General features: G+C 42.3%; 1 protein-coding gene and 1 long non-coding RNA gene across 2 annotated transcripts; both read left to right on the forward strand.

Moving 5' to 3' along the window:
- The first annotated feature begins 1,842 nt into the window (after positions 1-1,842).
- On the forward strand, positions 1,843-4,755 carry LOC111821488 (uncharacterized). Its single transcript, XR_002824891.1, has 3 exons — positions 1,843-1,921; positions 2,077-2,102; positions 4,713-4,755. It is a non-coding gene; the product is annotated as an uncharacterized LOC111821488 (long non-coding RNA).
- Positions 4,756-13,809: 9,054 nt separating this feature from the next.
- ZNF114 (zinc finger protein 114) lies at positions 13,810-26,252 on the forward strand. The gene is given in 4 exon segments (XM_023736199.1): positions 13,810-13,842; positions 13,936-14,062; positions 23,168-23,461; positions 23,464-26,252. Coding segments are annotated over 4 exon segments (720 nt in total). The 3' UTR covers positions 23,730-26,252.
- The last annotated feature ends 1,612 nt before the right edge of the window (positions 26,253-27,864 follow it).

Consider the following 27,864-nt stretch of genomic DNA (forward strand, 5'->3'; position numbering starts at 1 on the left):
TTTGCACCACCCAGGGACCCCTCGCATATACTTACCACAATAAAATAAAAACAAAAAATATTTTCTATCTTTCTTTTGCTCACAGATTTGGGGATAAACTATTTACAGATGATGGTCATAACCAAGACAATATGTATAATTTTTTTAGTCAACATAAGTGAAGACAGTAAAATGATGTCCCTGATGATGGACCTCGGTAAGTAACACCACCTCACCCTTTGGGACAAACAAGGTGGCCTTCATGCGTTCTGTTGGCATCTGTTTTTATCTAGCCTGCTGGGTAAGAAAGGAGTCCTGGTGGTGCAACAGTTAAGTGTTCAGCTGCTAACTGAAAGGTCAGAGGTTCGAACCCACCCTGTGGTTCCACAGGAGAAAAGTTCTGGCGATCTGCTCCTGTCAAGATTACAGCCTAGGAAACCCTGTGGGGACATTCTATTCTGCCCCATAAGGTCGCTATGAGTCAGAATAGACTCAATGGCACACAACCACACCAACACTGGGTATTTATTGTATATATGCTGTCAGAAGATCCTGGGTAGGAAATGTGACAGCTCCTTTGGGAGAAGCCAGTGGTTTTTCGCAAGATTCTGATATTTAGGGGGATAAATCCCTCTTTCCTTTGACCCTGCATAGACCAGTAAACACCAGTTGCCATTGAGTTGATTCCAACTCATGGCAACCCCATGTGTATCACAGTAGAACTGTGCAGCATAGGGTTTTCAATGGCTGATTTTTCAGAAGTAGATCACCAGGTCTTTCTTCTGATGTGCCTCTGGGTGAACTTGAAGTTTTGGTCAGCAGTCAAGCGATTAATCGTTTGCACTACCCAAGGGTGCCATGCTTAATTAAGTGTTTATTGAGTATGCAAGATAGCGAATGGTTTTCGATCTCCAGATCACCCACAGGGCATAAGAAAGGTTCTGTATAGTGTTCCTGGTGTTGCTGTGTGCCGTCGAGTAAATTCCGACTCACAGTGATCCTATATATGACAGAGTAGAACTGCCCCATAGGGTTTCCTAGGCTGCAATCTTTACAGGAGCAAATTGCCAGGTCTTTTATTCTGCGGAACGGCTGGTAGGTTCGAACCGCCAACCTTTTGGTTAGCAGCCAAGTGCTTAATCACTGCACCACCAGGACTCCTCTTAGTGCTCCTAAGAGGTTTATGGAGTCCCTGGGTGGCGCAAACAGTTAAGCACTCGACTACTGGTAGAAAGGTTGGCAGTTAGAACCCACCCAGAGGTGACTTTGAGGAATGGCCTGGCAATCTGCTTCTGAAAGGTCACAGCCTTGAAAAGCCTATGGAGCATACTTACACTCTGCACACACAGACTTGTCTTGAGTTGGAATCAACTGAAAAGGCAACTGACAACAAACAACAGTAAGGTTCAGACTTTGGAAGCTTGGCTGCTAGCCAAAAGGTTGGCACTTCAAACCCCACCCCCACCCCCCACCCCCAGTGGCTCCGTGGGAGAAAAGACCTGGCAATCTGCTTCTGTACAGATTATAGCCTGGGAAACCCTATAGGGCAGCTCTCATCTGTCCTAAAGGGTCACAGTGAGTCAGAACCGACTCTACAGCATCTAACAACAACAATAACAATCTTAACGGAGCAGATCACCAGACCTTTATTCCATGACACCACCGAGTGAGTTCAAACCCCCAACCTTTAAGTTCATAGTCGAGCGCGAACTGTTTGCACTACCCAGGGACCTTGAGGTCTGAGGACCGCTTTTCTCTCGGAATCAAGTTTCCATTTCGTATTGAGAATGTCTAAAGAATCTAATGAGTAATAATTGAGAATTTTGTTCTCTGATTCAAGCCAAAAGCCAAGAGCTAAGCCCTGAAGACTATGGGAAATTCAAAGTGGCTACAAAGAAAATGGTTGTTCCATTAAAAAGCATTGTTAAAGTCAGGGAAACGGGTAAGTCACCATCTTCCGTTGGTCATATTGTTCATGTGACAAGAAAATATAATGTTGAGAACTAAACTGATCCTAATATATTTATTATCAGGTAATATATTTCTTTAAGTTTTTCAGTGGAGAAAAATTATTTATTATGTCATTTTCTTTCACAGATACCTGTGTCTAGAACTTTGATTAGGTGAGTGGATATCCATTTGACATAGATTCTTCCTGAATTCTATTAGGGAGGAAAGATGCCGGGTAACCAGGGATGGATTTTCGGGTCCTTGAGCATTCAATGCCATTGCAAGGTTTCTTGGCAAAACCTATCATTCACCCCTCATCCAAATTACTGAATTTTTACCACAAGAGAAATTTCTGGAGTCCCTGGGTGGTGCAAGCTGCTGACACACTCCGCTGCTAACCAAAAGATTAGAGGTTCCGGTCCACCCAGAGATGCCTCAGAAGAAAGGTCTGGACATTGACTTCCAAAAAATCAGCGATAAAAAAAGAGAGAGAGAGAGCAATTCCTTTGGTTCTTGAGTTTATTTTCATCTTCATATTATTACAGCAATGTTCTTTAGCCATGAATCAATAGTATAGCATACACCTACTCCTCACTTCTCGACTATCTCATTATCTGACATTGCACATTTATGACAATAGTAAAAAATCTACTGACTATTTTGCACATTAATGACGTATGTCTGGCACTAATGAACACTAAGGTGCAAGGTGAGAGTGATTGCCATGGATTGAACCGTGTCCCTAAAAATATGTGTATCAATTTGGCTAGGCCATGATTCCCAGTGTTGTGTGATTGTCCACTATTTTGTCATCTGATGTGATTTTCCTATATGTTGTAAATCCTACCTCTATGATGTTAATGAGATGGGATTAGTGGCAATTATGTTAACGAGGCAGAACTCAACCTACAAGATTAGATTGTGTCTTAAGCTAATCTCTTTTGAGATATAGCAGAGAGAGGCAAGTGGGGAGACATGGGGACCTCATACCACCAAGAAACAAGAGCCAGGAGAATAGTGCATCCTTTGAACCCAGGGTCCCAGTGCTGAGAAGGTCCTCGACAGGGGAAAATTGATGACAACAACCTTTCCCCAGAGCCAACAGAGAGAGAAAGACTTCTCCTGGAACTGACTTTCTGAACTCAGGCTTCCAGCCTCCTAGACTATGAGAGAATAAATTTCTCTTTGTTAAAACCATCCACTTGTGGTATTTCTGTTGTAGCAGCACTAGATAACTAAGACAGTAATACTGGCTTTGATGGTTAAGGTTATGTGTCAACTTGGCTAGGCCATGATTCTCAGTGGTTTGGCAGTTATATAATGATATAATTTCACAGTTATGTCATGATGTAGTCATCTTCCATCTTGTAATCTGATGTGGTCATCCTCCATTTTCACACAATGCTGATTTTCCAATAATAACCTGGTCTTTGGAACATACCCATGTCAATAAGTAAGGAGTGGGTGTGTTTGTTAATAAATGGATTACTGAGTGTTCATTCTTAGAAAAAGACCTTTGGAGAGAGATGGAATTGTCAGAATTTGATAAAAGTTGAGAGTGACAAAGACTAGATCTTCTTCATCGTTTTGCCATGATGACCCCACCTTTATATTTGTCTATGGTAATGTGACAGGGGGTCATGGGAGAATCACGGGTAATTTTTGTTTTGTTTTGCTGAGGATCTAGTATTCCAGAAAAGGAGCCCTGGTGGTGCAGTGGTTAAACACTTAGCTGCTGACCGAAAGGTTGGTGGTTGGACCCACCAGCTGTTCCACGAGAGAAAGATGTGGCAGTCTGCTTCCGTAAAGATTACAGCCCCAGAAACCCTATGGCAGCAGTTCTACTCTGTCCTATGGCATTGCTATGAGTCAGAATCAACTGGATGGCAAGGGGATTCATATTCCAGAAACTTTATATGTATTATCTAACTTAACACCTACAAAGACAACTACAAATCAGATGTCATCTTTTCCTACTGATGAGTTCAGAGAGTCAACAGGATATAATCAATGTCACTGAACTGTACGTGTAGAAACTGTTGAACTGGTGTGTATTTTGCTGTGTATATTCTCAACAACAAAAAATAAATTATTTTTTTTAAATGTAAATCTCAAAAAAAAAAGAAAGAGAATTAGCAGGCAGGCTGAAGAGACTTTAACACCATCACATACTTTAAAAAGTGGGAGCCAAGATTAAAATCTAAAATAAAACCCAAACTCATTGCTGTCAAATCGATTCCAACTCATAATAACCCTGTAGGACAGAGTAGAACTGCCCCATAGGGTTTCCAAGGAGCAGCTGGTGGATTCGAACTGTCAACCTTTCCGTATACAGGCAAGCTCTTAACCACTGTGCCACCAGGGCTTCAGCTGAGGTTAATAGTCAAACACAAACAGTTTGTGCCACCCAGGGACCAGGACTTTCAAAAAAAAAAATTTCATCTTGTCTTGGGATAAAATTGGAAAGAAAAATCTTTAATCCATAAATAATTAATAAACCCATGACGGCCAGATCTAGGAGATATCTTGAAGCCACATAGATATTTCACTTCCAGAGCTTAATGCAGGTGGAGAGAGGGCAATGGAACTATGGTTAATAAACAAGGCATTTCTGTATGTCTCCAGGCCATTGATACGCAAACGAACAATTCCTAAAATTAGTTCTGGTTCAAGGTCTCATCAGAAGAAAGTTCACGGGGTTGTCTCCCCACTGTGTTTGAGGAGAGAGAATTAGCCATGAGAATTATTCAAACACACTCCTAACACTTTCTTTTCCCTTGTAGCTACTTCTGCCTCTTCTTAGGTCTGCCCATTTTCACTGTGTCAAATTAGCCACATGCTTTCTGCATTTGGAAGACATAAACACCTAGAACCATCAGATTCATCCCCATGAAGAGAAATTTGCCTTTGCTTTCAAATATGTTCCATATTCTCTCTCTCTCCTGTTCTCCACAGGCCACACCTATTTTCCCAATTATGTGCGTGACGCGTTTCTTAATCTTGGATTTCTTGATCTCTTTTTTAACTTTAAATAAATGCATTTAATAGAGATGTCTTTGGAGATCATTATTTTGTTGTGGTAGACAGAATAATGGCCCCTTGTGTAAGATTTTGTCTTAGAAACTTAATAGAGAGATACATCTATTATGCATAAACTTGTTTTGTTTATTGCAAGGTAGTCACGGCAAGGCACGCAAGTAGGATCTCAAGACATTCATTTAGAACTAGAGAATCAGAAGTAACAATTAAAATGTTGGTTCAGCACAACTAGATGGTGCCCGACCGCCACCACAGATGTTGCTCTGACAGGGATCACAATAGACGGTCCAGGACAGAGCTGGAGAAAAACGTAGAACAAAATTCTAACTCAAAAAACAAAAAAAAAAGGCCAGACTTACTGGTCTGAAAGAGATGGAGAAACCCCGAGAGTATGGCCCCCAGACACCCTTTTAGCTCAGTAATGAAGTCACTCCTGAGGTTCACCCTTCAGCCAAAAATTAGACAAGCCCACAAAACAAAATGAGATTAAATGGGCACACCAGCCCAGGGGCAAGGACAAGCAGGCAGGAGGGGACAGGAAAGCTGGTAATGGGGAACCCAAGATCGAGAAGGGGAGAGTGTTGACATGTCGTGGGGTTGGCAACCAACGTCACAAAACAATATGTGTATCGTTTAATGAGAAATTAGTTTGCTCTGTAAACCTTCATCTAAAGTACAATAAGTTGTTTTTCTTTTTTAATCACCACTAGGTAGTATTAGGTAATAATTGTTGCAGGTAAAATCCCACCAACGGATAATAAAATCCAGGGGCAAAAGTTTGAGGAGAAAGAAGGTATTTGTATAGTCTCAAGATATTGATCAATTACAAAGGAAAAACGGTAACTTTACAGTGGACAAACGCAGCAGACAGCACCTTAACTGAGTGATCAAGATTAACATCATCAGCAATATGACATAGTGACATCGTGAACCCCCGATATGATGAGCTGAGAAGAACACAACATTCCTTCTGTGATAGTCTTGCCAAAAATACATTCTGCCAAACTAATGATGAGAGAAAAATCAAACCCAAACTGGGAGACATGCTTCAAAATAATTGTGTCTGTAAATAAATGACACCAAAGTGCCAAGTGTCAACATCATGAAAGGCAAAGAAACACTGAGACACTCTCAGATTGAAGGAGACAGAGGCCATGTGATGACTATATGCAACATGGGATCCTGGAACGGAAGAAGGACATTAATGGGAAAACTGGTGAAAACTGAAGTAGGTTTGTAGTTTAATAAATAGTATTGTACCAAGAAAAAAAGAAATCAACCCCTGAAAACCCTATGGAGCACAGCCCTGCTCTGACACACACGGGATTGCCATGAGCCAGGTTGGCTCGCTGACACTTGGTCTGGTGGTGGGAAGGAAAGAAATGATGTAAGCGACTCAGAGAGGTTAAAAGCTTCATTTGACTGGTGTACGTGAATATCACCCGGTGACTCCCTAATTGAAGCAAGTTCCAGGTTTGTGCGTGTGTGTGTGTTCAATAAGTTTGTTTTGTTTTTTTTAACAGAGTCCGTGTCCCTGTGGTTGGGACTTAGGCAGCACTTTCCGACTTAAACTGCAGCTTGTAGTTGGAGGTCGTTCCTGCCTCAGGGGTCCCTCACTGGGTGGGGGCTGGAGGTGTTGTTAGTTGCTGTGAAGTCAATTCAGGCTCATGGCGAATCCACGTGTGCAGAGCAGAACTGGTCCACAGGGTTTTCAAGGCTGTGATCTTTCAGAAGCAAACTGCCAAGCCTTTCTTCAGACGCACCTCTGGGTGGGCCCGAACCACCTACCTTTCAGCAAGTAGTGGAGTGCTTAACCGTTTGCGCCACACAGGGAGCCCTATAACCATCAGAATCGTCTGTCCTGAGAACTGTTCTTGCATACCTTGTGGTTTACGTGCTAGACAAAGTTCACAGGGTGGGGGAGGTAGATAGTATAAATTAAAAAGGGGTGGGGGGCAAGAGGGAAAGTGGAACCCTCTCTCCTGTCGTTTTCAGTCATTCTACAGGACAGAGAGAACCCTATAACCACTGGAGTGTAATCAACAGGGTTAAACTGTTCCCCCTCCATCCATCACACCCTGGGTCTGTGGTCAACTAGCTCCTGATGAGGCACCCGGTGTAGGAGCCCGAGGGCACTTCACGGCTACCCCCTCCATTCGGACATGCGCAATAAGACGCAAAGCTGTCCTTAGATGAACTTCGTTATGTCACACCCGGAAAAATACACACCCCCAGCCGCCATGACACTGCACCCCCACATATGTTAATTAGTTCCCAGAATTGCCCGCATATTCTCATAAGCTTCATGTATTATTTCTAAGTTCTCTCTCCTGAACCCTATAACTCCCCTGGAATCCCCAACTTCACGAAGCTTGATTTGAGACTTCCTCTCCGAGCTCCTTGATTGACTGGCTTGCAATAAAGTCTTTCTCTTCCTCAAAGGCCTGATATCTTTCAGTTGACTCTCAAGGGGTCGAACCAGGCGGGACCCACGCTCATCCACTTACTGGCCGGACGCAGGTATTGCCTGGGATCTCCAGAGCTTGCTCACGAAATCTGCCAGGGGGCGCGCTGCAGCTGCGCAGAGCCGGAGCTGGGAAGCCTGGAAAACCTGGAACCGTGAGCGTGGCCGAGGGAACTATGTGCCCTAAAGGTTGCGACGCCAAACGGACCTTGGAAGTCCTGTTGCCTCCAAGCAACCACTTGAGACCCCCAGCTGGGAGCGCCTGGGGAGAAAGTCCTGCAAGAAATGTGAATCCGCTAGGGATGCGATCAAACCTGGGCACCTGGAGGTCAGGTCTCGGGGGCGGGCCGGGGCGCAAACCTGGGAATCACCCTCCTGAATTCTGGGTTTCATCTCTCTAATCCCACTACCCTGTATTTTGAGGAGGGGATCTGGGAGCAGGTACAAATTGCTTAGGCCAGAGCTCTGGTGGGAACAGCAGCAGCAGGAATCGCTCGCTGTAGTCTGTGGTTGTGGAACAGAGGGTCATGGAGGGAAATCGCAGTTCCTGGGCCCTCGTTATTTTTATTATTTTTTTACAGTCGCATCCCCCGTGTATTACACTGCTTGCGCGCTTGGTCTGCAAAAAGACATCTAGAAGCCGGGGAGAGTGAACCGGTAAGCGTGACAGGTTAGTACAGACTTAAAGGCTGAGAGCAGGGCCGTTGTGCGTTCCAAGGAGGTGGAAGCAGATGTCTGCAAACGCCCGCGTCTTTCCGCTTGGATGGAAAGGGGAAGCCGTGGCTGCACGCCAAGTCCAAAGCGTGCCCTCCACTTTGCCCCAAGGGGAAAGGGAATCTCCCTCCAGGCTGCAGCCGTGAAAAACCTCGCTTCCCCGGACTTGGGCAGTGTAGATATCAGCAGGCATTTGTCCTCGTGGTTGTGGCGTTACTGTGGCTGTGGCTTGTCTGTCTGTTATTTGTTGTTAATTGTCATTGAGTCCATTCCGACTTACGGCGACCTAATATGCAAAGTAGAACTGTGCACCACAGGGTTTTCTTTTTCTTTTTTTTCTTTTCTTTTCTTTTTTTTTTTTTTTATTATTTTACTCTTTGTTGTTCCTGCTGAGAATAATTTCTACATGTACAATTCACTAACATTGTTGATAAATTCAAGTTCTGCAACCATTCTCACCCTCCTTTTCTGAGTCGTTCCTCCCCCATTCACATAAACTCAACTGCCCTCTGTGGGTCTTATCTAATCTTTCAAGTTGCTGTTGTCAGTTTGATCCCATGTAGATGGATCTTAAAAGTGCACAGTGCTCAAGGCAGACATTCTTCACTAAAAAACCAAACCAAACCCGTTGCCGTGGAGTCAATTCCTAATCGTAGTGACCCTATAGGACAGAGTAGAACTTCCCCATAGAGTTTCTAAGGAGCACCTGGTGGATTCAAACTGCTGACCTTTTGGTTAGCAGCGGTAGCACTTAACCACTATGCCACCAGAGTTTCCATTAAGCTAAACTATTGTTTGGTTTTAAGAAGACTTCAGGGGATATTTTTGTTTTCTCCATAGGGTTTTCAGTGGCTGTGACCTTTCAGAAGCAGATCGTCAGGCGTGTCTTTGGAGGCACCTCTGGGTGGGTAGTAGTCGAGCACTTAACCATTTGCACCATAAATTGTTGGAGTCAGATTGTGTGTGATTAGAGTGAACTGAAAAATTCTGGGCACGTCAGGTTGAGAGGAAGCCCATCTGGGTTTTCTTGGAGTCCCTGGATGGCACTCAGCTGCTTAAAGTGAAAGGTTGGAGGTTCAAGTCCACCCAGAGACCCCTCGGAAGAAAGGCATGGCGATCTACTTCTGAAAAATCAGTCATTGAAAGTCCTATGGAGCACAGTTCTACTCTGACACACACAGGTTCGCCATGGGTTGGTATCGACTCACTAGCAATGGGTTTTCTTCATCTGGTTGATTGACTGTAGTTGGCTGATGATTCAGGTGAGGCAGGTTGCTAGATACAGCTGAACCAAGAAGCCTGAGGTGGATGCAGCTGTTGACATCCACAGACTCCTGGAAGGGGCCTGGAGGACCATCTTGATCCTATAGCTGCAAATTTCACCCTCAGACGATGTTCGTGAGACAGGTGGCCTTGGCTCCATCCCCTGCGGGTGGTAGGGTGGTAAGCTCTTGGATTGGTGTTCCTGCTCGGATCCCAGACTTAATGCGGCCCACGGAGCACCGGGTGGGTCCAGGGGTCAGGGGCTGGTGGGAGTGGGCCCCAGAGGAGATGATACGCAGATCAGGGCCAAGAGAACTCAAGAAGGAGGGGGTGTCAGACAATCACAGTCAAATTAGCAGCTTGGACGTCAAGTTCCCTTCTTGGGAAATGGGACTTTTAATCACTTTCTCAGTAGCAATACAGCCTACAGCCTTCTCTTCGGGTTTTGGGTGAAACCGGGCTGCTCTTATTGTTGTTGCTGGATGCCGTTGAGTAGATTCTGACTCATAGTGACCTCATGTGACAGAGTAGAACTACCCTATAGGGTTTCCTAGGCTGTAATCTTTATAGAAGATCACCAGGATTTTCTCTCACAGAGCCACTGGGTGGGTTCCAACCAACAACCTTTCAGTTAGTAGCTGACAGCTTAACTGTTGCTCCACCAGGGCTCCTTTTGGGCTGCTCTAGCTGTGTGAAAATAGTAGTGTGCATGCATGTGAGTGTGTATTAGTTTTATGTGCATGATTATGTGCACGTGTGTGAGTGTGTATTAGTTTCTCAGGGCTGCCGTAACAAAGTACTTACAAACTGAGTGGCTTAAAACAACAGCAATTTATTGTCTCACTGTTCTGGAGTCTAGAATTCCAAAATCAGGGAGTCAGCAGGGCCATGCTCTCTCTGAAGGCTTTAGAGGAGGATCCTTTCTTGTGTCTTCCAGCTTTTGGTGGTTCCTGGCAATTCTTGGCATCGCTTGGTGTTCCAGTCTCTGCCTCCATCTTCACATGGCTGTCTTCTGTCTGTGTGTGTCTCTGTGTCTCTTTTCTTTTATAAGGACACCAGTCATGCTGGATTAGGTTCCACCTTATTCCAGGATGACCTCATGTGAACTAATAACATCTTCAAGGACCTTATTTCCAAGCAAAGTCAGGTTCACAGGTACCAGGGTTTAAGACTTCAGCATATCTTTTTAGGGGGATACAATTCAACTCTTAACTGTGTGTGTGTGTGTGTGTGTGTGTGTGTGTGTGTCTTTGTGTGTGTCTGTGTATGTCTGTGTACATATATCTATGTCTATATCTGTGTGTCTGTGTGTGTATGTCTGTCTAGATGTGCTCGATTAGATTAGTGACAGGTGTTGTTCAGGAATGCAAGGATGCCCGCGTTCTCATGGTGCCTTTCTTCTCCCTGAGCTCGGCCTTGCCTGCTGCCTTTATGGAAACCCAGAAAAACATGGCCTGACTGCTGTGCTGGTGATGAATATGTCTCAGCTAAGTAAGCAGCTAACCCTCCTCTAGAAGGACATTCTTGTTCCCCCCACGTGAGCATGCCTCTACAAAATGCCAGGAGTTGATAAAGCAGGCAGAGCCAACCACTGCCCAGATCCAGGGGTGCTCTCCCCCATCTCTACACCTTTTTGTGAAGAGAGACCCAGGACCCCCCAATACTGACTGATCCTTTCAACTCCTCATCCAGGCTGACTATGTGCTTCAAGTTGTGCTGCAAAGCACACTCATAAAAGGATATGAAATATCTTGATCAAAGATTCTATAGAATCCTGATCAAAAGTAGGAAGAATACAGAACAGAATGAGCCATGGAGGCTGGATGAACGCCTGAAACTATTACCCTGAAATAATTTTTAAACCTTAAACCAAAACTATTCCCTGAAGTCTTCTTTGAACCAAAAAATAGAGTATCTTAATAAGTAAAGTATGTCTACTTTGAGCAGTGTACTCTTTTAAAGAATTATCTATGTGATATCAAACTGACAACAGCAACTGGAAAGGTTAGATGAGAAGCTTAGGGGTGGTGAGTTTAAGTGGAACAATTCGGAGAAGGATGGCAAGAATGTTTACACAACTTGAAGAATGGAATCAATGTCACTAAGTTGTACATGTGGAAACTATTAAAGTGATGTATAACTGTGTATATTTTCATCATCAAAATTAAAAACAATAAAAGGATATGAAAGTGTTTTTGTCGCAGGGAATCCAAGGTTTCACTGTGGAGACAAAGTAGATTAGTGATTGCCTAGGGGATGGCAGTGGTGGAGAATGGGAGTGACTGCTTAATGGGTACTGGATTTCCTTTTGGAGTGATGCAAATGTTTTGGAACTCCATAGAGGTAGTGGTTACACAACATTGTGAATGTTCTAAATGCCACCGAACTGTTCACTTTAAAATGATTAATTTTATGGTATGCGAATTTCATCTCAGTAAAAGGAGCAAGCATTGGTCTCCTGCCAGGAGTATATATGGGACTGTTCTAGACTTTGGCAATAACAAGGGATAAGCATGGGACAGTGCACAGTCTATTGGCAGAGATTTAAGTCCAGTTGCTTGTTGAGGTGTTCTTGAAGCTGCGGGTCAGGATGAAACGACTTCTTGTTGTATGTTACTGTCGAGTCGATTCTGATTCATGGCGACCCATGTGTGCAGAGTAGAACTGCTCCATAAGGTTTTCAAAGCTGTGACCTTTTGGAAACAGATCTCCAGGCCTTTAGTCTGAACCACCTCTGGATGGTTTTGAATTGCCAGTCTTTTAGCTAGTAGTCAAGCGCTTAACTGTTTGTGCCCCCCAAGGACTCCTATGAAGTGACTTGTTGTTATTGGGTGCCATCAAGTCAATTCCAACTCATAGTGACCCCATATGACAGAGTGGAACTTCCCCATAGGATTTTCGTGGCTGTAATCTTTAAGGAAGCAAAACTCCAGGCCTGTCTTCCATGGTGAAGCTGGGTGGATTCAAACTGTCAGCCTTTAAGGTTAGTAGTCGAGCACTTAACCGTTTGTGCCACCCAAGGACTCTGTCATGAATTGAATTATGTCCCCCAAAAAATGTGTGTATTAATTTGGCTGGGCCATGATTCCCAGTATTGTATGGTTGTCTTCCATTTTGTGATTGTAATTTTATGTTAAAGAGGATTTGAGTGAGTGAGATTGTAACACCCTTACTAAGGTCACATCCCTGATCCAGTGTAAAGGGAGTTTCCCTGGAGTGTAGCCTGCACCACCTTTTATCTTACAAGAGATGAAAGGGAAGCAAGCAGAGTTGGGGACTTTATACCACCAAGAAAGCAGCACTGGGCATAGAGCATGTCCTTTGGACCCGAGGTTCCTGCTCAGAGAAGCTCCTATTCCAGGGGAAGATTGATGATGATGAGGACCTTCCTCCAGAGCCGACAGAAGGAGAAAGCCTTCCCCTGGAGCTGATGCCCTGAATTTGGACTTGTAGCCTACTAGACTGTGAGAAAATAAATTTATCTCTTTGTTAAAACCATCCACTTGTGGTATTTCTGTTACAGCAGCACTAGATGACTAAGACAGACTCCTGTGAAATGACTTGGGGAGTAAGTATTGGTGGAGAGGAGAAAACATGGCTGAGATGCTGCTGAAGCCACAAGTCTTGTGACCATCTTGGAAGGGAGTGTGGACAAAGAACCTGCGAGCAGAGCCTTAGGTAGATGATGAGGAACCGTAGTTGTCGGCTATGAACTGGAACTCCTATGAATTGGAACTCCTCCAGGACTCTGGGGCCCACCATCTCCTGGGGACACTGATGCTCACGGCTCCCCTATCTTAGTTACCTACTGCTGCTGCAGCACAGATACCACAAGTGCGTGGCTTTAAAGAACAGAAATTTATTGTCACAAGTTCTGGAGGCTCAAAGTCCAAATCAGGGTCTCAGCCCTGTCGATTCCTTCCTCATCAGTAGTCTGGGTGTTACTTGGCTCCTTGGTGATCCTCCCATGTATCTGTCTTCCCCACCATGTGAATGTCTCTGTGTCTGTGTTGTTAGTTGGCCATCCAGTCAGTTCTGATTCATGGCGACTCCATGCATGCAGAGTAGAACTGCTCCATTGGGTTTTCAAGTCTTTGGCCTTTCAGAAGTAGATCACCAGGCCTGTCTTCCAAGGTGCCACTGGGTGGGTTTGAACTCACACCATCCTTTTGGCTAGTAGTTGAGCATTTAACCATTTGTACCACCCAGGCACCCCTCTGTATCTATGTTGCTTTGTATAAAACTCAGAAGTGATTAGATGTGGGATCCTCCCCACACTGGTATGACCTCAACTGACTGATTACGTTGCATTACATCACATCACACATTGCATTACATACATTACATTACATGGATTACGCTATATACATTACATTACATATGTTATATTACATTGCATTATGGAAGATGATTACATCAGATTCCATCCTCAGGTATAGGGGTTAGAATTCCAACACATATTTTAGGAGAAGGACACAATTCAATGCATAACACCCCCTAAACCAAAAATGAGTATGTTGTTCTAGAACCCCGTGACCTTCAGGGATGTGGCTGTGAACTTTACCAAGGAGGAGTGGGCCCTGCTGGATCCTGCTCAGAGGAAACTCTTCCGAGATGTGATGCTGGAGAACTACGGGAACCTGGTCTCCATAGGTAAGGATGCCACTCCTTCACTAACTCAGATGGGGTGAATGCCAGGTTAGCACCTCCAGTGGTCTGGGGTGTGTGCTGAGAGATGGGAACTGGGTCTTTAAATTACGGAGACATGGCCACAAGGAGCAGACATAGGTTTCCCCTCAAGGCTGAATAATCCATCCATTGTACTACATTCTTATTCTCTTCAAGATTAAAAGCCTTTGGGGATCTGTAAGTGGGGTCAGTGGTAGTTCAGTGTTAAAATTCTCAGCTTCCATTCTGGAGACTCAGGTTCGATTCCATGCCAAAGCACCTCACACACAGCCACCAACCTGTCTATCAGTGCAGACTCGGGCGTGGCTATGATGCTGCAAAGGTTTCAGTAGAGCCTTCAGACTAAAACAGTAGGAAGAAAGGTCTGGTGATCTACCTCCAAAAATTAGCCAGTGAAAACCCTATGGATCACAATGGTCCAGTCCACAGCCCATCATGGGGACGGCGCAGCACCAGGCAGCGTTTTGTTCTGTTGTGCGTGGGGTTGCCAGGAGTCAGGGGCCGACTCCACGGCAGCTAACAACAAGTGAGTTAACCTGGGGCACAGAAAAGGGTAGTTCGAGCCCTTTGGGCAGAGTTTTGGTGCATCATAAGAAAGACAGAGGAATTATTCTGCTGCTCGTATCCTCACATTTGCTTAGCTGCAGGGCCCCTGCAAACCAAAGCAGGGGCTCCTGCTTCATGGCAAGTCTTGTTCCAGCACCGTTCCCTTACATCATGTGCTTTCCCAGTGAGCAGGATCTCAACTAGGGAAACTCAGTCTGATCTCTCATTTGGAGCAAGAAGTGGATCTAGAGATACAAACGAAAAACAGTTGAGTCAACCACAACTCGTGGCAACACCCTGAGTGTCAGAGTAGACCTGTACTCCATAGGGTTTTTAATGGCTGTGACTGTTCAGAAGTAGATTGCTAGGGCTTTCTTCCAAGGTACCTGTGGGTGGCCTCACACCTCCAACCTTTCGGTTAGCAGCCAAACACTTAATCATTTGCACCACCCAGAGACTCCTCCTAGGGACATGTTGGTGTCATTAGGTGCCATCTAGTCGGTTCCAACTCATAGCAACCCAATGCACAACAGAACGAAACACTGCCCGGTCCTGCGCCATCCTCACAGTCATTGTTAATGCTTGAGCCTATTGTTGCAGCCACTGTGTCAGTCCATCTCATTGAGGGTCTTCCTCTTTTTTGGTGACCCTCGACTTTACCAAGCATGATGTCCTTCTCCAGGAACTTGTTTCTCCTGATAACATGTCCGAAGTATGTGAGACGAAGTCTTGCCGTCCTCACTTTCGTTCTTCTGGTAGTCCATAGTATATTCAGTATTCTTCGCCAACACCATAATTCAAAGGCAACAATTCTTCGGTCTTCCTTATTCATTGTCCAGCTTTCACATGCGTATGAGGTGATTGAAAACACCATGGCTTGCGTCAGGCGCACCTTAGTCCTTAAAGTGATATCTTTGCTTTTTAACACTTTACAGAGGTCTTCTGCGGCAGATTTGCCCAGTGCGACGTGTCGTTTGATTTCTTAACTGCTGCTTCCGTGGGCCTTGATTGCGGATCCAAGTAAAATGCAATCCTTTACAACTTAAATATTTTCTTCCGTTTACATGATAACATTGCTTATTTGTCCAGTTGTGAGGGCTTTTGTTTTATGTTGAGGTGTAATCCATACTGAAGGCTGTCGTCTCTGATCTTCGTCAGTAAGTGCTTCAAGTCCTCTTCACTTTCAGCAAGCACTTTCAGCAAGTTGTGTCATCTGCATATTACAGGTTGTTAATGAGCCTTTCTCCAATCCTGATGTCATGTTCTTCTTCATGTAGCCCAGCTTCTCGGATTATTTGCTCAGCATACAGATCGAATAAGTATGGTGAAAGGATACAACCCTGTCGCACACCTTTCTTGACTTTAAACCATGCAGTATCCCCTTGTTCTGTTTGAACAACTGCCTCTTGGTCTGTGTACACATTCTTTATGAGCACAATTTAGTGTTCTGGAATTCCCATTCTTTGCAGTGTTATCCATATTTTGTTATGATCCACGCAGTTGAATGACTTTACATAGTCAGTAAAACACAGGTAAACATATTTCTGGTATTCTCTGCTTTCAGCCAGGATCCATCTGACATCAGCAGTGCTATCCCTCGTTCCACATCCTCTTCTGAATCCAGCTTGAATTTCTGGCAGTTCCCTGTTGATATACTGCTGCAACCGCTTTTGAATGATCTTCAGCAAAATTTTACTTGGGTGTGATATTAATGACATTGTTTGATAATTTCCACGTTCTGTTAGTTCACCTTTCTTTGGAATGTGTACAAATACAGATATCTTCCAGTCAGTTGGCCGGAAACTGTCTTCCAGATTTCTTGGCATAGACGAGTGAGCACTTCCAGCGCTGCATCCGTTTGTTGAAACATCTTAATTGATATTCTGTCAATAACTGGAGCCTTGTTTTTCAACAGTGCCTTCAGTGCAGTTTGGACCTCTTCCTTCAGTATCATCGGCTCTTGATTATATGCTACCTCCTGAATGTTGACCAGTTCTTTTTGGTACAGTGACTCTGTGTATTCCTTCTGTCTTAGTCATCTGGTGCTGCTCTAACAGAAGTACAAGTGGATGGCTTTAACAAAGAGAAATGTATTCTTTCACAGTCCAGTAGGCTAGAAGTCCAAATTCAGGGTGTCAGCTCCAGGGGAAGGCTTTCTCTGTTGGCTCTGGAGGAAGGTCCTTGTGATGTATCAGTCTTCCCTTGGTCAGGGAGCATCTTAGCGCAGGAACCTCAGGTCCAAAGGACACGCTCCGCTCCCGGCACGGTTTTCTTCCTGGTGTGAGGTTCCCGTGTGTCTCTGCTCGCTTCTCTCTTTTATATCTCAAAAGAGATTGGATTAAGACACTATCTAATCTTGTAAACCTCATCAGTATAACCTCATCACAGTGACAGAATTTACAACACATAAGGAGATCACATATAACCTCATCATAGTGATAGAGTTTACAACACATAAGGAAATCACATCAGATTACACAATCATACAATACTGGGAATCATGACCCAGCCAAGTTGACAGATATTTTTTGGGGAGGAAACAATTCAATCCATGTCACCTTCCATCTTCTTTTGATGCTTCCTGTGTCATTTAATATTTTCCCTATAGAAGGCTTCGTATTGCAACTTGAGGATTAAATTTTTTCTTCAGTTCTTTCAGCTTGAGAAATGCCAAACATGTTCTTCCCTTTTGGTTTTCTATCTCCAGGTCTTTGCACATTTCATTATAATATTTCACTTTGTCTTCTCGAGCTGCCCTTTGAAATCTTCTGTTCAGCTGTTTTACTTCATCATTTCTTCCTTTCCCTTTAGCTACTCTACATTCAAGAACAAGTTTCAGAGTCTCTTCTGACATCCATTTTGGTCTTTTCTTTCTTGTCTTTTTAATGACCTCTTGCTTTCTTCATGTATGATGTCCATGATGTCATTCCACAACTCATCTGGTCTTCAATCATTAGTGTTGAATGCATCAAATCTATTCTTGAGATGGTCTCTAAATTCAGGTGGGATATAATTGAGGTCATACTTTGGCTCTTATAGACTTGTTCTGTTTTTTAATTCAACTTCAATTTGAACTTGCATATGAGCAATTGATCGTCTGTTCCATACTTGGCCCCTGGCCTTGTTCTAACTGATGATATTGAGCTTTTCCATTGTCTCTTTCCACAGATGTAGTCGATTTGATTCCTGTGTCTTCCATCCAGTGAGGTCCACATGTACAGTGGCCATTTATGTTGGTGAAAAAAGTACTTGCAATGAAGAAGTCACTGGTCTTGCAAAATTCTGTCATGTGACCTCCAGCATCATTTCTATCACCAAGGCCATATTTTCCAACTACCAGTCCTTCTTTGTTTTCAACTTTTGCATTCCAATCACTAGTAATTGTCATTGCATCTTGATTGCATGTTTGATCAATTTCAGATTGCAGGAGTTGGTGAAAATCTTCAGTTCCTTCATCTTTAGCCTTAGTGGTTGATACATAAATTTGAATAGTAGTCATATTAACTTGTCTTCCTTGTGGGCTTATGGATATTATCCTATCACTAACAGCGTTGTACTTAAGGATAGATCTTGAAATGTTCTTTTTGACAATAAATGTAACACCATTCCTCTTCAAATTGTCATTGCTGGCATAGTAGACCATATGATTGTCTGATTCAAAATGGCCAATACCAGTCCATTTCAGCTCACTAATGCCTAGGATATCGATCTTTATGCATTCCATTTCATTTTTGATGACTTCCAATTTTCCTAGATTCATACTTTGTACATTCCATGTTCTGATTATTAATGGATGTTTGCAGCTGTTTCTTCTCATTTTGAGTCGTTCTACATCAGCAAATGAAGGTCCTGAAAGCTTGACTCCATCCACATCATTAAGATTGGCCCTACTTTGAAGAGGCAGCTCTTCCACAGTCGTATCTTGAGTGCCTTCCAACCTGAGAAGCTCATCTTCCGGCACTATATCAGACAGTGTTCACCTGCTATTCATAAGGTTTTCACTGGCTAATTTTTTCAGAAGTAGACTGCCACCTCCTTCTTCTTGGTCTGTCTTAGTCTGGAAGCTTAGCTGAAACCTGTTCACCAAGGATGAGCCTGCTGGTATTTGAAATACTGGTGGCAAAGATTCCAGTATGACAACAACAGGCAAGCCACCACAGTATGACAAACTGATAGACATGTGGGGGTCTAGGGACATAGAAGAGGATTTTACTTGGACAGTTGTACAGCTGAGTGCCAGGTAGATATGAGTCATTATGAGGAAGAATTTCACAAACAATGTGAAAATGTTAAGAATCCATTTCATTCTCGTGGAATCTAGACTTTCTGGATCCATGGAGACTAAATGAACCCCTGAAACTATTGCCCTGAGATCATCTTTAAACCTTAAACCAAAAATATCCCCTGAAACCTTCATAAAACCAAACAATAGTTTAGCTTAACCAGTAAAAAATGCCTGCCTTGAACATTATGCTCTTTTAAGAACTGTCTATATGGGATCAAAGTGACAGCAGCAACTGGAAAGATTAGATAGGATCCTTAGGTGACAGTGGGTTTATGTTACTGGGGAAGGAACAACTCAGAAAAGGAGGGTGAGAATGAGTACACCACTCGAAGAATGTAATCAGTGTCACTGAATTGTACATGTACAAATTGTTTAATTGGTGTATGTTCTGCTGTGTATATTTTTAGCAACAACAAAAAATAAATAAATAAATTTTTTTTTTAAAGAATCCATTTCATCTGCTGTGGAAAACAGGTTGGTGGTTCTTCAAAAAGTTAACTATAGAATTACCATATGACCCAGCAATTCCACTCGTGGGTAGATACTCAAAGGATTTAATACAGGTGTTCAAACAAATACATATGCATGCATGTTTGTGGCAGTGTTATTCACAGTAGTCAAAAGGTAGAAACAACTCAAATGTCCATTAACAGATGAATGCATAAATAAAATATGGTGTATACATACAGTGGAATGTTATTCAGCCATAAAAGGAATGAAGTACTGACAACGTGCTACGATGTGGCTGAACCTTGAAAACATTATGCTGAGTGAAATAAGCCGGCCACAAAGGTCACATATTGTATGAATCATTTATATGAAATGCCCAGAATAGTTAAATCCATAGAGTCAGAAAGCAGATTAGTGGTTGCCTGGGGAAGGAAGATCAAAGAATTGATACATTGGAATTGTGGCATTGGCGAAGAATATTGAATATGTCATGGACTAACAGAAGAACAAAGAAATCAGTTTTGGAGGAAGTACAACCAGAATGCTCCTTAGAAGTGAGTGTGGTGAGACTTCTTGCTTACTTTGGACATATTATCAGGAAAGACCAATCGCTAGAAAAGGACATCATGTTTGGTAAAGTAAAGAGTCAGTGAAAACGAGGGAAACCCTCCAGTAGATGGATTGACACAGTGGCTGCAACAGTGGACTCAAACATACCAATGATTATGAGGATAGTGCAGGACCTGGCAGTGTTTTATTCTGTTGTATATGAGGTTAAGAGTCAGCGCCAACTTGACAGCACCTACAACAACAGAGAGTGAGGGTGGGGGAGAATGGGGAGTGACTGCCTAATGAGTTGTTATTGTTTGATGCTGTCGAGTTGATTTTGACTCAAAGCAATCCCATGTGACAGAACTGCCCCATCGGGTTTTCTAGGCTGTAACCTTTACAGGAGCAAATCACCAGGTCTTTCTCCCACAGAGCCACTGGTCGAGTTCGAACCACCAACCTTTTGGTTAGCAGCCAAGTGCTTAACCATTGTACCACCAGGGCTTCTTGCTTAATGGGTACCAGGTTTTATTTTGAGGTGATATAAATGTTTTGGAACTCAATGGAAGTGATGGTTGCACAGCGTTGTGAATGTACTTATTGCTACTGAATCACACATTTTTAAATGGTTGCTTTAATTTTATGTGAATTTCACCTCAATTTTAAAAATAAAATCCATTTCATCTGAGAAGAAAGCCAAGGTAACTTTTCTATGTGTGAACTTCAGGGATATAGAGCTTCTATTTTTTTACTTGCATCTCTTCTCTCATATCACCTTTTTTTTCTGGAAGATCTGTCCCCCTTTGTGATGGTTAAGATTTTGTGTCAACTTGGCTGGGCCATGATTCTCAGTGTTTTAATGTAATCACTCCCATGATTGAATATACTGTGAGTAGCCAATCAGATGAAAGGGAGTCTCCTTGGAGGTGTGGCCCGCATCTGTATATAAGCAGACGTTCTGGCTTTTTGCTCACTCTGGATCCTGCGGCTGCCTCCTGTCATCTCATCTCCCATTCTTGGGACTTGAGCTGTCAGCTTATCTGCCAATCCTGGGATTTGTCGATCTTCACAGCCTGTGAACGGGAGCCCTGCTCTCCGACCTGCCGATCTTGGGCTTGCCAGCTTCTGCAGCTGTGTGACTTGGGAGAGGCCTCTACCCTGATCCTTGGACTTGGGATGTTCTAGCCTCTACAATCACGTGAGCTGTTTCCTTGATATATATATATATATATATATATATACACTTTACGGGTTTTGTTTCTGTAGTGAACCCAGCCTAAGACACCCTTCTTTTAAATCACATATGGACTGTATACCGAGTTCACTTCCACTTGGCATTCCTGATCATGCCCTCAGTCTGCACAGAACATTTGTTAATAATTTGCCACCCATATTGAACCCCTGTCCTTATCATAGTCAAACTACAGACACAGCCCAAATCCCAGATGTCTTTCTCTGCCTACTAGTACAGTCATGCGCTGCACAATGTCCATGCAGGCAACATCTGACAGCATATACATCCATGGTCCCCAGGTTACAAACGTCCAACTTATGTACAACCTGTCGTTATGAACCAACCCCTGTAAAGCCTATTATATTAAAAATTCAAGGTACATACAATGGTTCATAATAACAAATGGGCTACTTTGCAACACACAACAAAACATTATTACTGTGTTATGTTAAAGATGTTTTAGTGTTTCTGGAAGTGTTTCCTTAATGTTTTTTATGCATAGAAAGGTGCAATATATACACTAAGACAAACATTTGACTGACTGATGTTAGATACGAACCATAACTGTTCTTACTACGTACAAATTCAACTTAAAGACAAATTTAGGAACATAACTCATTCATAATCTGGGGACTGACTGTATACAATATGGTGTTTGCACAACGTCAAAATCACATGACATCCTGTTTCACGGAACATACTGTGGATGTCAAGCAATGCATGACTATACTTTCTTCACCTTCACATATTGTATTAGTTAACTAGGGCTGCTGTAACAAATTACCACAAAGTGAATGGCTTAAAAGAAGAGAAATTTATTTTCTCACAGTTCTGGAGATCAGAAGTCCAAAATCAAGGCTGTGCTTCCTCCAAAGTCTCTAAGCAAGGAGGCCTCCTTGCATCTTCCAGCATCTGGTGACTTCAGGCGTTCCTTAAATCTTGGCTGCGTCACTCCATTCTCTGCCTCCATCTTCACATGGCCTTCCCTTCTGTGTTTCTCTTCTGTGTCTGTGTGTCACAAATTTCTCTCTTTTTTCTCATATAAGGATACTTGTCGTTGGAATTAAGACCAACCTATATAATCCAGGATGATGTCATCTCGAGATCCTTAACTTAATTACATCTGCAAAGACCCTGTTTTCAAATAAAGTCACATTCACAGGTAGCAGGGATTAGGACTTAAACATATCTTTTTTTTTTTTAAATTATGAAATACACATAACAAAACACCCACTTTAACCATTTTTAAGTGTACAATTCAGTGACATTAATTACATTCACTATGTTGTGTAACCATCACCACTAACCATTTTCAAATGAAAGACAGTAACTCAGTACCAAAACCAAAAACCAAACCTGTTGCCGTTGAATCAGTTCAGACCCAAAGCGACCCTACAGGAGAGAGTAGAACTGCCCCATAGGGTTTCCAAGGAGCGGCTGGTGGATTCGAACTGCAGACCTTTTGTTTAGCAGCTGACCTGTTAACTACCGCACCACCAGGGCTCCAGTAACTCAGTATCCCTTAAGAAGTAACTCCTTGGTTTGCCCCTTCCCTCAAGTCCCTGGTAACCACTAATAAACTTTTGTCTCTGTGAATTTGCCTATTCTAAGTATTTCATATAAATGGGACCATACAGTATTTGCTTATTCTAGATAGTTCATATAAATGGAGTCATCCAGCATTTGTCTTTTGTGTCTGACTTATTTTACTCAGCATAATGTTTTCAAGATCCATCCGTGTTGCAGCATGTATCAGAATTTAATTTCTCTTTATGATTGAATAATATTCCATTGTATGGATGTACCACATTTTGTCTATCCATTCATCTATTGATGGACACTTGGGTTGTTTCCTGGCCATATCTTTTTAGAGGACGCTATTCAACCCACTCCACATATATTGGGTGAATATTTGAAAAGAAATCCACATTGCCTATTTTATCATCTTCAACCCACTTTTACTTTCTACAAAAAATAAGTTAACTTTTGTTCTACTTTATTTCAGATTATGACATTCAACTTAAAACCAAAGGCTGAACCCCTCAGCAGGATATTTTTTCTAAAGAAACATTTCACAAGGAAAACAGAGTATGTCTCACAAGCAACAATTCCCAATCCTCTACATTAAGAGAAGAACCTCACAAGGAAAAACAGAGAAATTTGAAGCAAGTTACATTTGCCGAAGAGAAAAGAGAGTCTCTGGTTGGAGTCTATGAACATCATGAAATGAAGGATAACTCTGAACCCAGCTCAAAGCTTATGCCTTCACAGAGAGATTCCATGAGGAAATATATTATGAATGTGACTCACATGTTTTAAAACATAGTCCTGTCTTAAGCAATAATCAGCAAATCTATAAAAGCAATGACTATGATAGTGATAGTGTCTCATGGCAGAACATTCTGTTGATGCAGCATGAGAGAACTCAGGCAGAGCCGAAATCAAAATCTTGGACTGAACATCAGATCGGTGTGTTTTATATGCATAATAAAAGTCATATGGGGCAAACATTCATGAATGGAACTCATTTGGAAAAGACTTTGGTAAACTTCACCCTTAATACATAGAAGAAAACCCACATTACAGAGAAAACTTATGAATCCAGTCAGTCTGGGAACACCTTCAGAAATAACTATCCATTTTGGGCAGAGGAAATCCTACACTGCAGCAGAGGCAAATAATGAGAATAATCAAAGTGAAAAAACCTTTGCCCAAATTAAAAATTTTGATTCATCCAGAACTAGTTATGGAGAGAAAAGCTATAAATGTTGCCATTGTGGGAAAGCCTTTGTTTATCAGTCATTCCTTATGAAACACATGCAAATTCACAGTGGAGAGAAACCCTATGAATGCAAGGAATGTGGGAAAGCCTTTAGATATTCCTTATACCTTAATAAACACATGGTGAAGAGGTCCTATAAATGTAAGGAATGTCGGAAAGCCTACACTACGTCTCCAAAACTTAACATATGAAGACTCACACTGGAGAGAAACCCTACGAATGTAAGGAATGTGGGAAAGCCTTCACTAATTCTTTAGGACTTAAAAAAACACGTAAGGACTCATAGTTGAGAGAAGCCCTGTGAATGAAAGGACTGGGAAAACCATTAATTTTCTCAACATACTGTACATATAAACATAAAAACCCATTGCCATTGAGTCAATTCCAACTCAGAGTAGAACTGCCTTATAGGGTTTCCAAGTAGTGGCTGCTGGATTTGAACTGCTGACCTTTTAGTTAGCAGCCGAGCTCTTAACCACTGTGCCACCAGGGCTCCACACTGCACATATAAAAAGGGCATGTTGGAAGGAAGCTCTATGCATTAATGTGTGTGGGAAAGTCTTCCCTGAATGTCTTGTCTTACTGAAAAGAAACCTTATGGAGATAAGCTCTGTGGAAAGCCTTTCATCTCTCATCTTTAGAAGACATTTGTCCTCACACTAGAGAGGAAAACTATGAATCTAAAGAATATGGAAAAGACTTCAGTATTGTCTCAGAAAGATAGTCCATTATAAGAATTCACACTGGGAAGATACCTTATGGGAATAAGGAATGTGAGAAAGACTTCTTTAAATACTCATCCCTTAAATTACTCATGACACCACACACTGAAGAAATAGTCTATGATTGTAGTAAATATGAGAAAAACCTTCATATTACAACTTTTCACTTACTAAGCACAAAACCAAACCAGCTGCCATTAAGGCTGTTCCAACTCATGGCAACCCCGTATGTACAGAGTAGAACTGTGCTCCATAAAGTTTTCAAGGCTGTGAACTTTTGGAAGCAGATCACCAGCCCTTTCTTCCGAAGTGCCTCTGAAAGGGTTCACACCACCAGCCTTTTTGTTAGTAGTTGAATACTTAACCATTTCAACTCTACCACTTATGTTTTAATCATTATAATTCACTTATATCAATATGGTCTCATTTCCAATGTGAAGCCTTCTTTGAAGCCGTGTTATTTAAGCTTGAGGTGAGTATTTTCCATGATACCGTTTTTGTTGGTTGTAACTGAGCAGTATCTATATTTGACTGCATTATGGTCAGAGTATGTGGTCTTGCTATAATATTAATTTGGGATACTTGTTATGACTCATTTTGGTCTAATGTGACCAATTCTGTCAGTTGTCTGGTCATGTCAATTCTTACCTTCTTTACTAAAGAAACATAGTTGTTCTTTTTTCCAGAATAAGTACAGTATAATGTTTCCCAGCTTTTCTCATAGGTGGTGGTCGGCAGAACAACAGTCTTGACCAGTGAGGAGTGGGCAGAATTCACTGGTTCGGATTCCTGGAGAGATGTTGGGAAAAGGAGAGTATTGTTTTCCTTTTTCTCTTAACCAAGTTCCTTTGCCCTCTCTCCTTGTTGCTCTCTGAAAATTCAATGAAAAGCCCTGAGTTGGGACTTGTAACTTTAGAACTAGTGGGATGAAAGTGACAGTTACCATGACACAGCCCAAAATACAAGATTTCTAGCTCCCCAACGGCACACTTTTGGGGATCTGCATCCAAAACATACTGAATTTCAGGAGTTGGTACATGAAACAGATAAACCTCTAATTGGAGTAAGAAGCATTTTAGGGGAGTTATTTTTATATATAGTAACTCAGAAGTAAATAAAACCTTAAATTATAAACCTAAGAGTGTAGCCAGGTTTTATGAGTGCTTCTTATGTGTTTCAAAACTGTGTATTTGTTGGATGGATTCAAGGTTCATTATATGTTCGAATGATCAAATTTCTTAAGAATGTTTTTAAGTATCTTACTGGCAGAATGTTTGTCTCAATCGTCTATTGAGTGAGTTTGCAATAAAATATCCCATTCTAAAAGTGGATCATTGGGTTCTTAAACTTTTGTCATTTCTTAATATATTTATAGACAGTGTTGTTAGGTGCATAGGGTTTTGGGTGTTCTCTTTATTACAGATGAATTGTTCTTCCTACTTTCATGTTTTACCTATCTTTTCTACTAACAATGATTTTTTTTTCCATTCATATAAGGGTAAAAGTTTATATGCCCCTTACCATGAACAAACCTTCTAAGTTCTTTATGTATTGTTATGGATTAAATTGAGTCACCCAAAAATATAGGTTGTAAATAATAACTTGGTATAAGGATTGGGATTTACAACACATATTTTTGGGGGGCGCAATTCAATCTGTAACAATATGTAAAGAATTTGGAAGGTTTGTTAATGGTAAGGGGCATATACCTGTGGTAAGGAGCCCCTGTGGCGCAGTGGTTAAGCACTTGGCTGCTTACTAAAAGGTCAGCTGTTCAAACCCACCAGTCTCCTTCGGGAGAAAGATATGGCAGTCAGCTTCCTTCCTTAAAGATGTACAGCCTTGGAAACCCTATGGGGCAATTCAACTGTGATTCTAATCTCATTTGGAGTGGATTTTCTTTGTTATGTTAATGATGCATGTTAGTATAGGGTGTGTTTTAAGTCAGTTTCTTTTGAGACATAAAAGACCAGATTAAGCAACCCCAGATGGGGAAAGATAGATGCCAAGCCACATAAAGATCACCAAGGAACCAAAAAAGCAGAAACTGAGAAAAGACAAGGACCTTCCCCAGAGCCCACAGAGAAAGAAAGCTTTCACCTAGAGCCAGTGCCCTGATTTTGGACTCCTAGCCCCCTAAACTGTGAGAGAATAATTTTCTGTTTGTTAAAGCCACCCATTAGTGGTATTAGTGGTATTTCTGTCAATAGCAGCACTAGATAACTAAGACACATATGTTACCTCATTCATTACCACTACCCCGTGGACACTTTTTATCATCTTTTTATAAATGAGGAAACTGAAGTACAGAATGTTAGGAAACTTGCTGAGATTTAAACAGCTTCTTTTGAGTTTCAAAACAGTGTTTTCATTTTCAAGTTCAAGGTTCAATACATATATTAGTTTCCTATTGCTGCTGCGGAGCCCTGGTGGCGCAGTGGTTAAGAGTTCAGCTACTAATCAAAAGGTTGGCAGTTCAAATCCACCAGTCACTGTTTGGAAACCCTACAGGGCAGTTCTGCCCTGTCCTGTAAGGTCCGTTTGAGTCGGAATCAACTTGACAGCAACAGTTTTATTGGTGCTGTAACAAATTACAGCAGAGTTTGTGACTTAAAACAACATAAGTTTATTATGGTCTGTAGATCAGAATCTGACACAGGTCTCATTGGGCTAAAGTCAAGGTGTTGGCCGGGTTGCATTCCTTCTGGAAGCTCTAGGGGAGAATACATTTCTTTGTTCTTTTCTAGCTTTTAGAGGCTGCCGACATTCCTTGGTTCATGGTACCCGCCTTTTTCCATCTTCAGAGCCAGCAGCAGGATGAGTCCTTCTCACGTCACGTCTCTGAGCCACTCTTCAGCCTCTTCTTCCACTTTTAAGAACTCGTGATAATACAGGATAATTTCCCCATCTCCAGCTCAGCTAATTGTTGTTGTTAGGTGCCATCTAGTCAGTTCTGACTCATAGCAACCCTATGTAGAACAGAACGAAACACTGCCTGGTCCTGCGCCATCCTCACTGTCATTGCTATGTTTGAGCCCATTGTTGCAGCCACTGTGTCAATCCATCTAATTGAGGGTCTTCCTCTTTTTCGCTGTCCCTCTACTTTACCAAGCATAATATCCTTCAGGGACTGGTCCTTCCTGATAACACGTCCAAAGTACGTGAGATGAAGTGTCACCATCCTTGCTTCTAAGGAGC

The sequence above is a fragment of the Trichechus manatus genome, unplaced genomic scaffold, assembly GCF_000243295.1.
Source record: "Trichechus manatus latirostris isolate Lorelei unplaced genomic scaffold, TriManLat1.0 scaffold00087, whole genome shotgun sequence".
Classification (NCBI taxonomy): domain Eukaryota; kingdom Metazoa; phylum Chordata; class Mammalia; order Sirenia; family Trichechidae; genus Trichechus; species Trichechus manatus.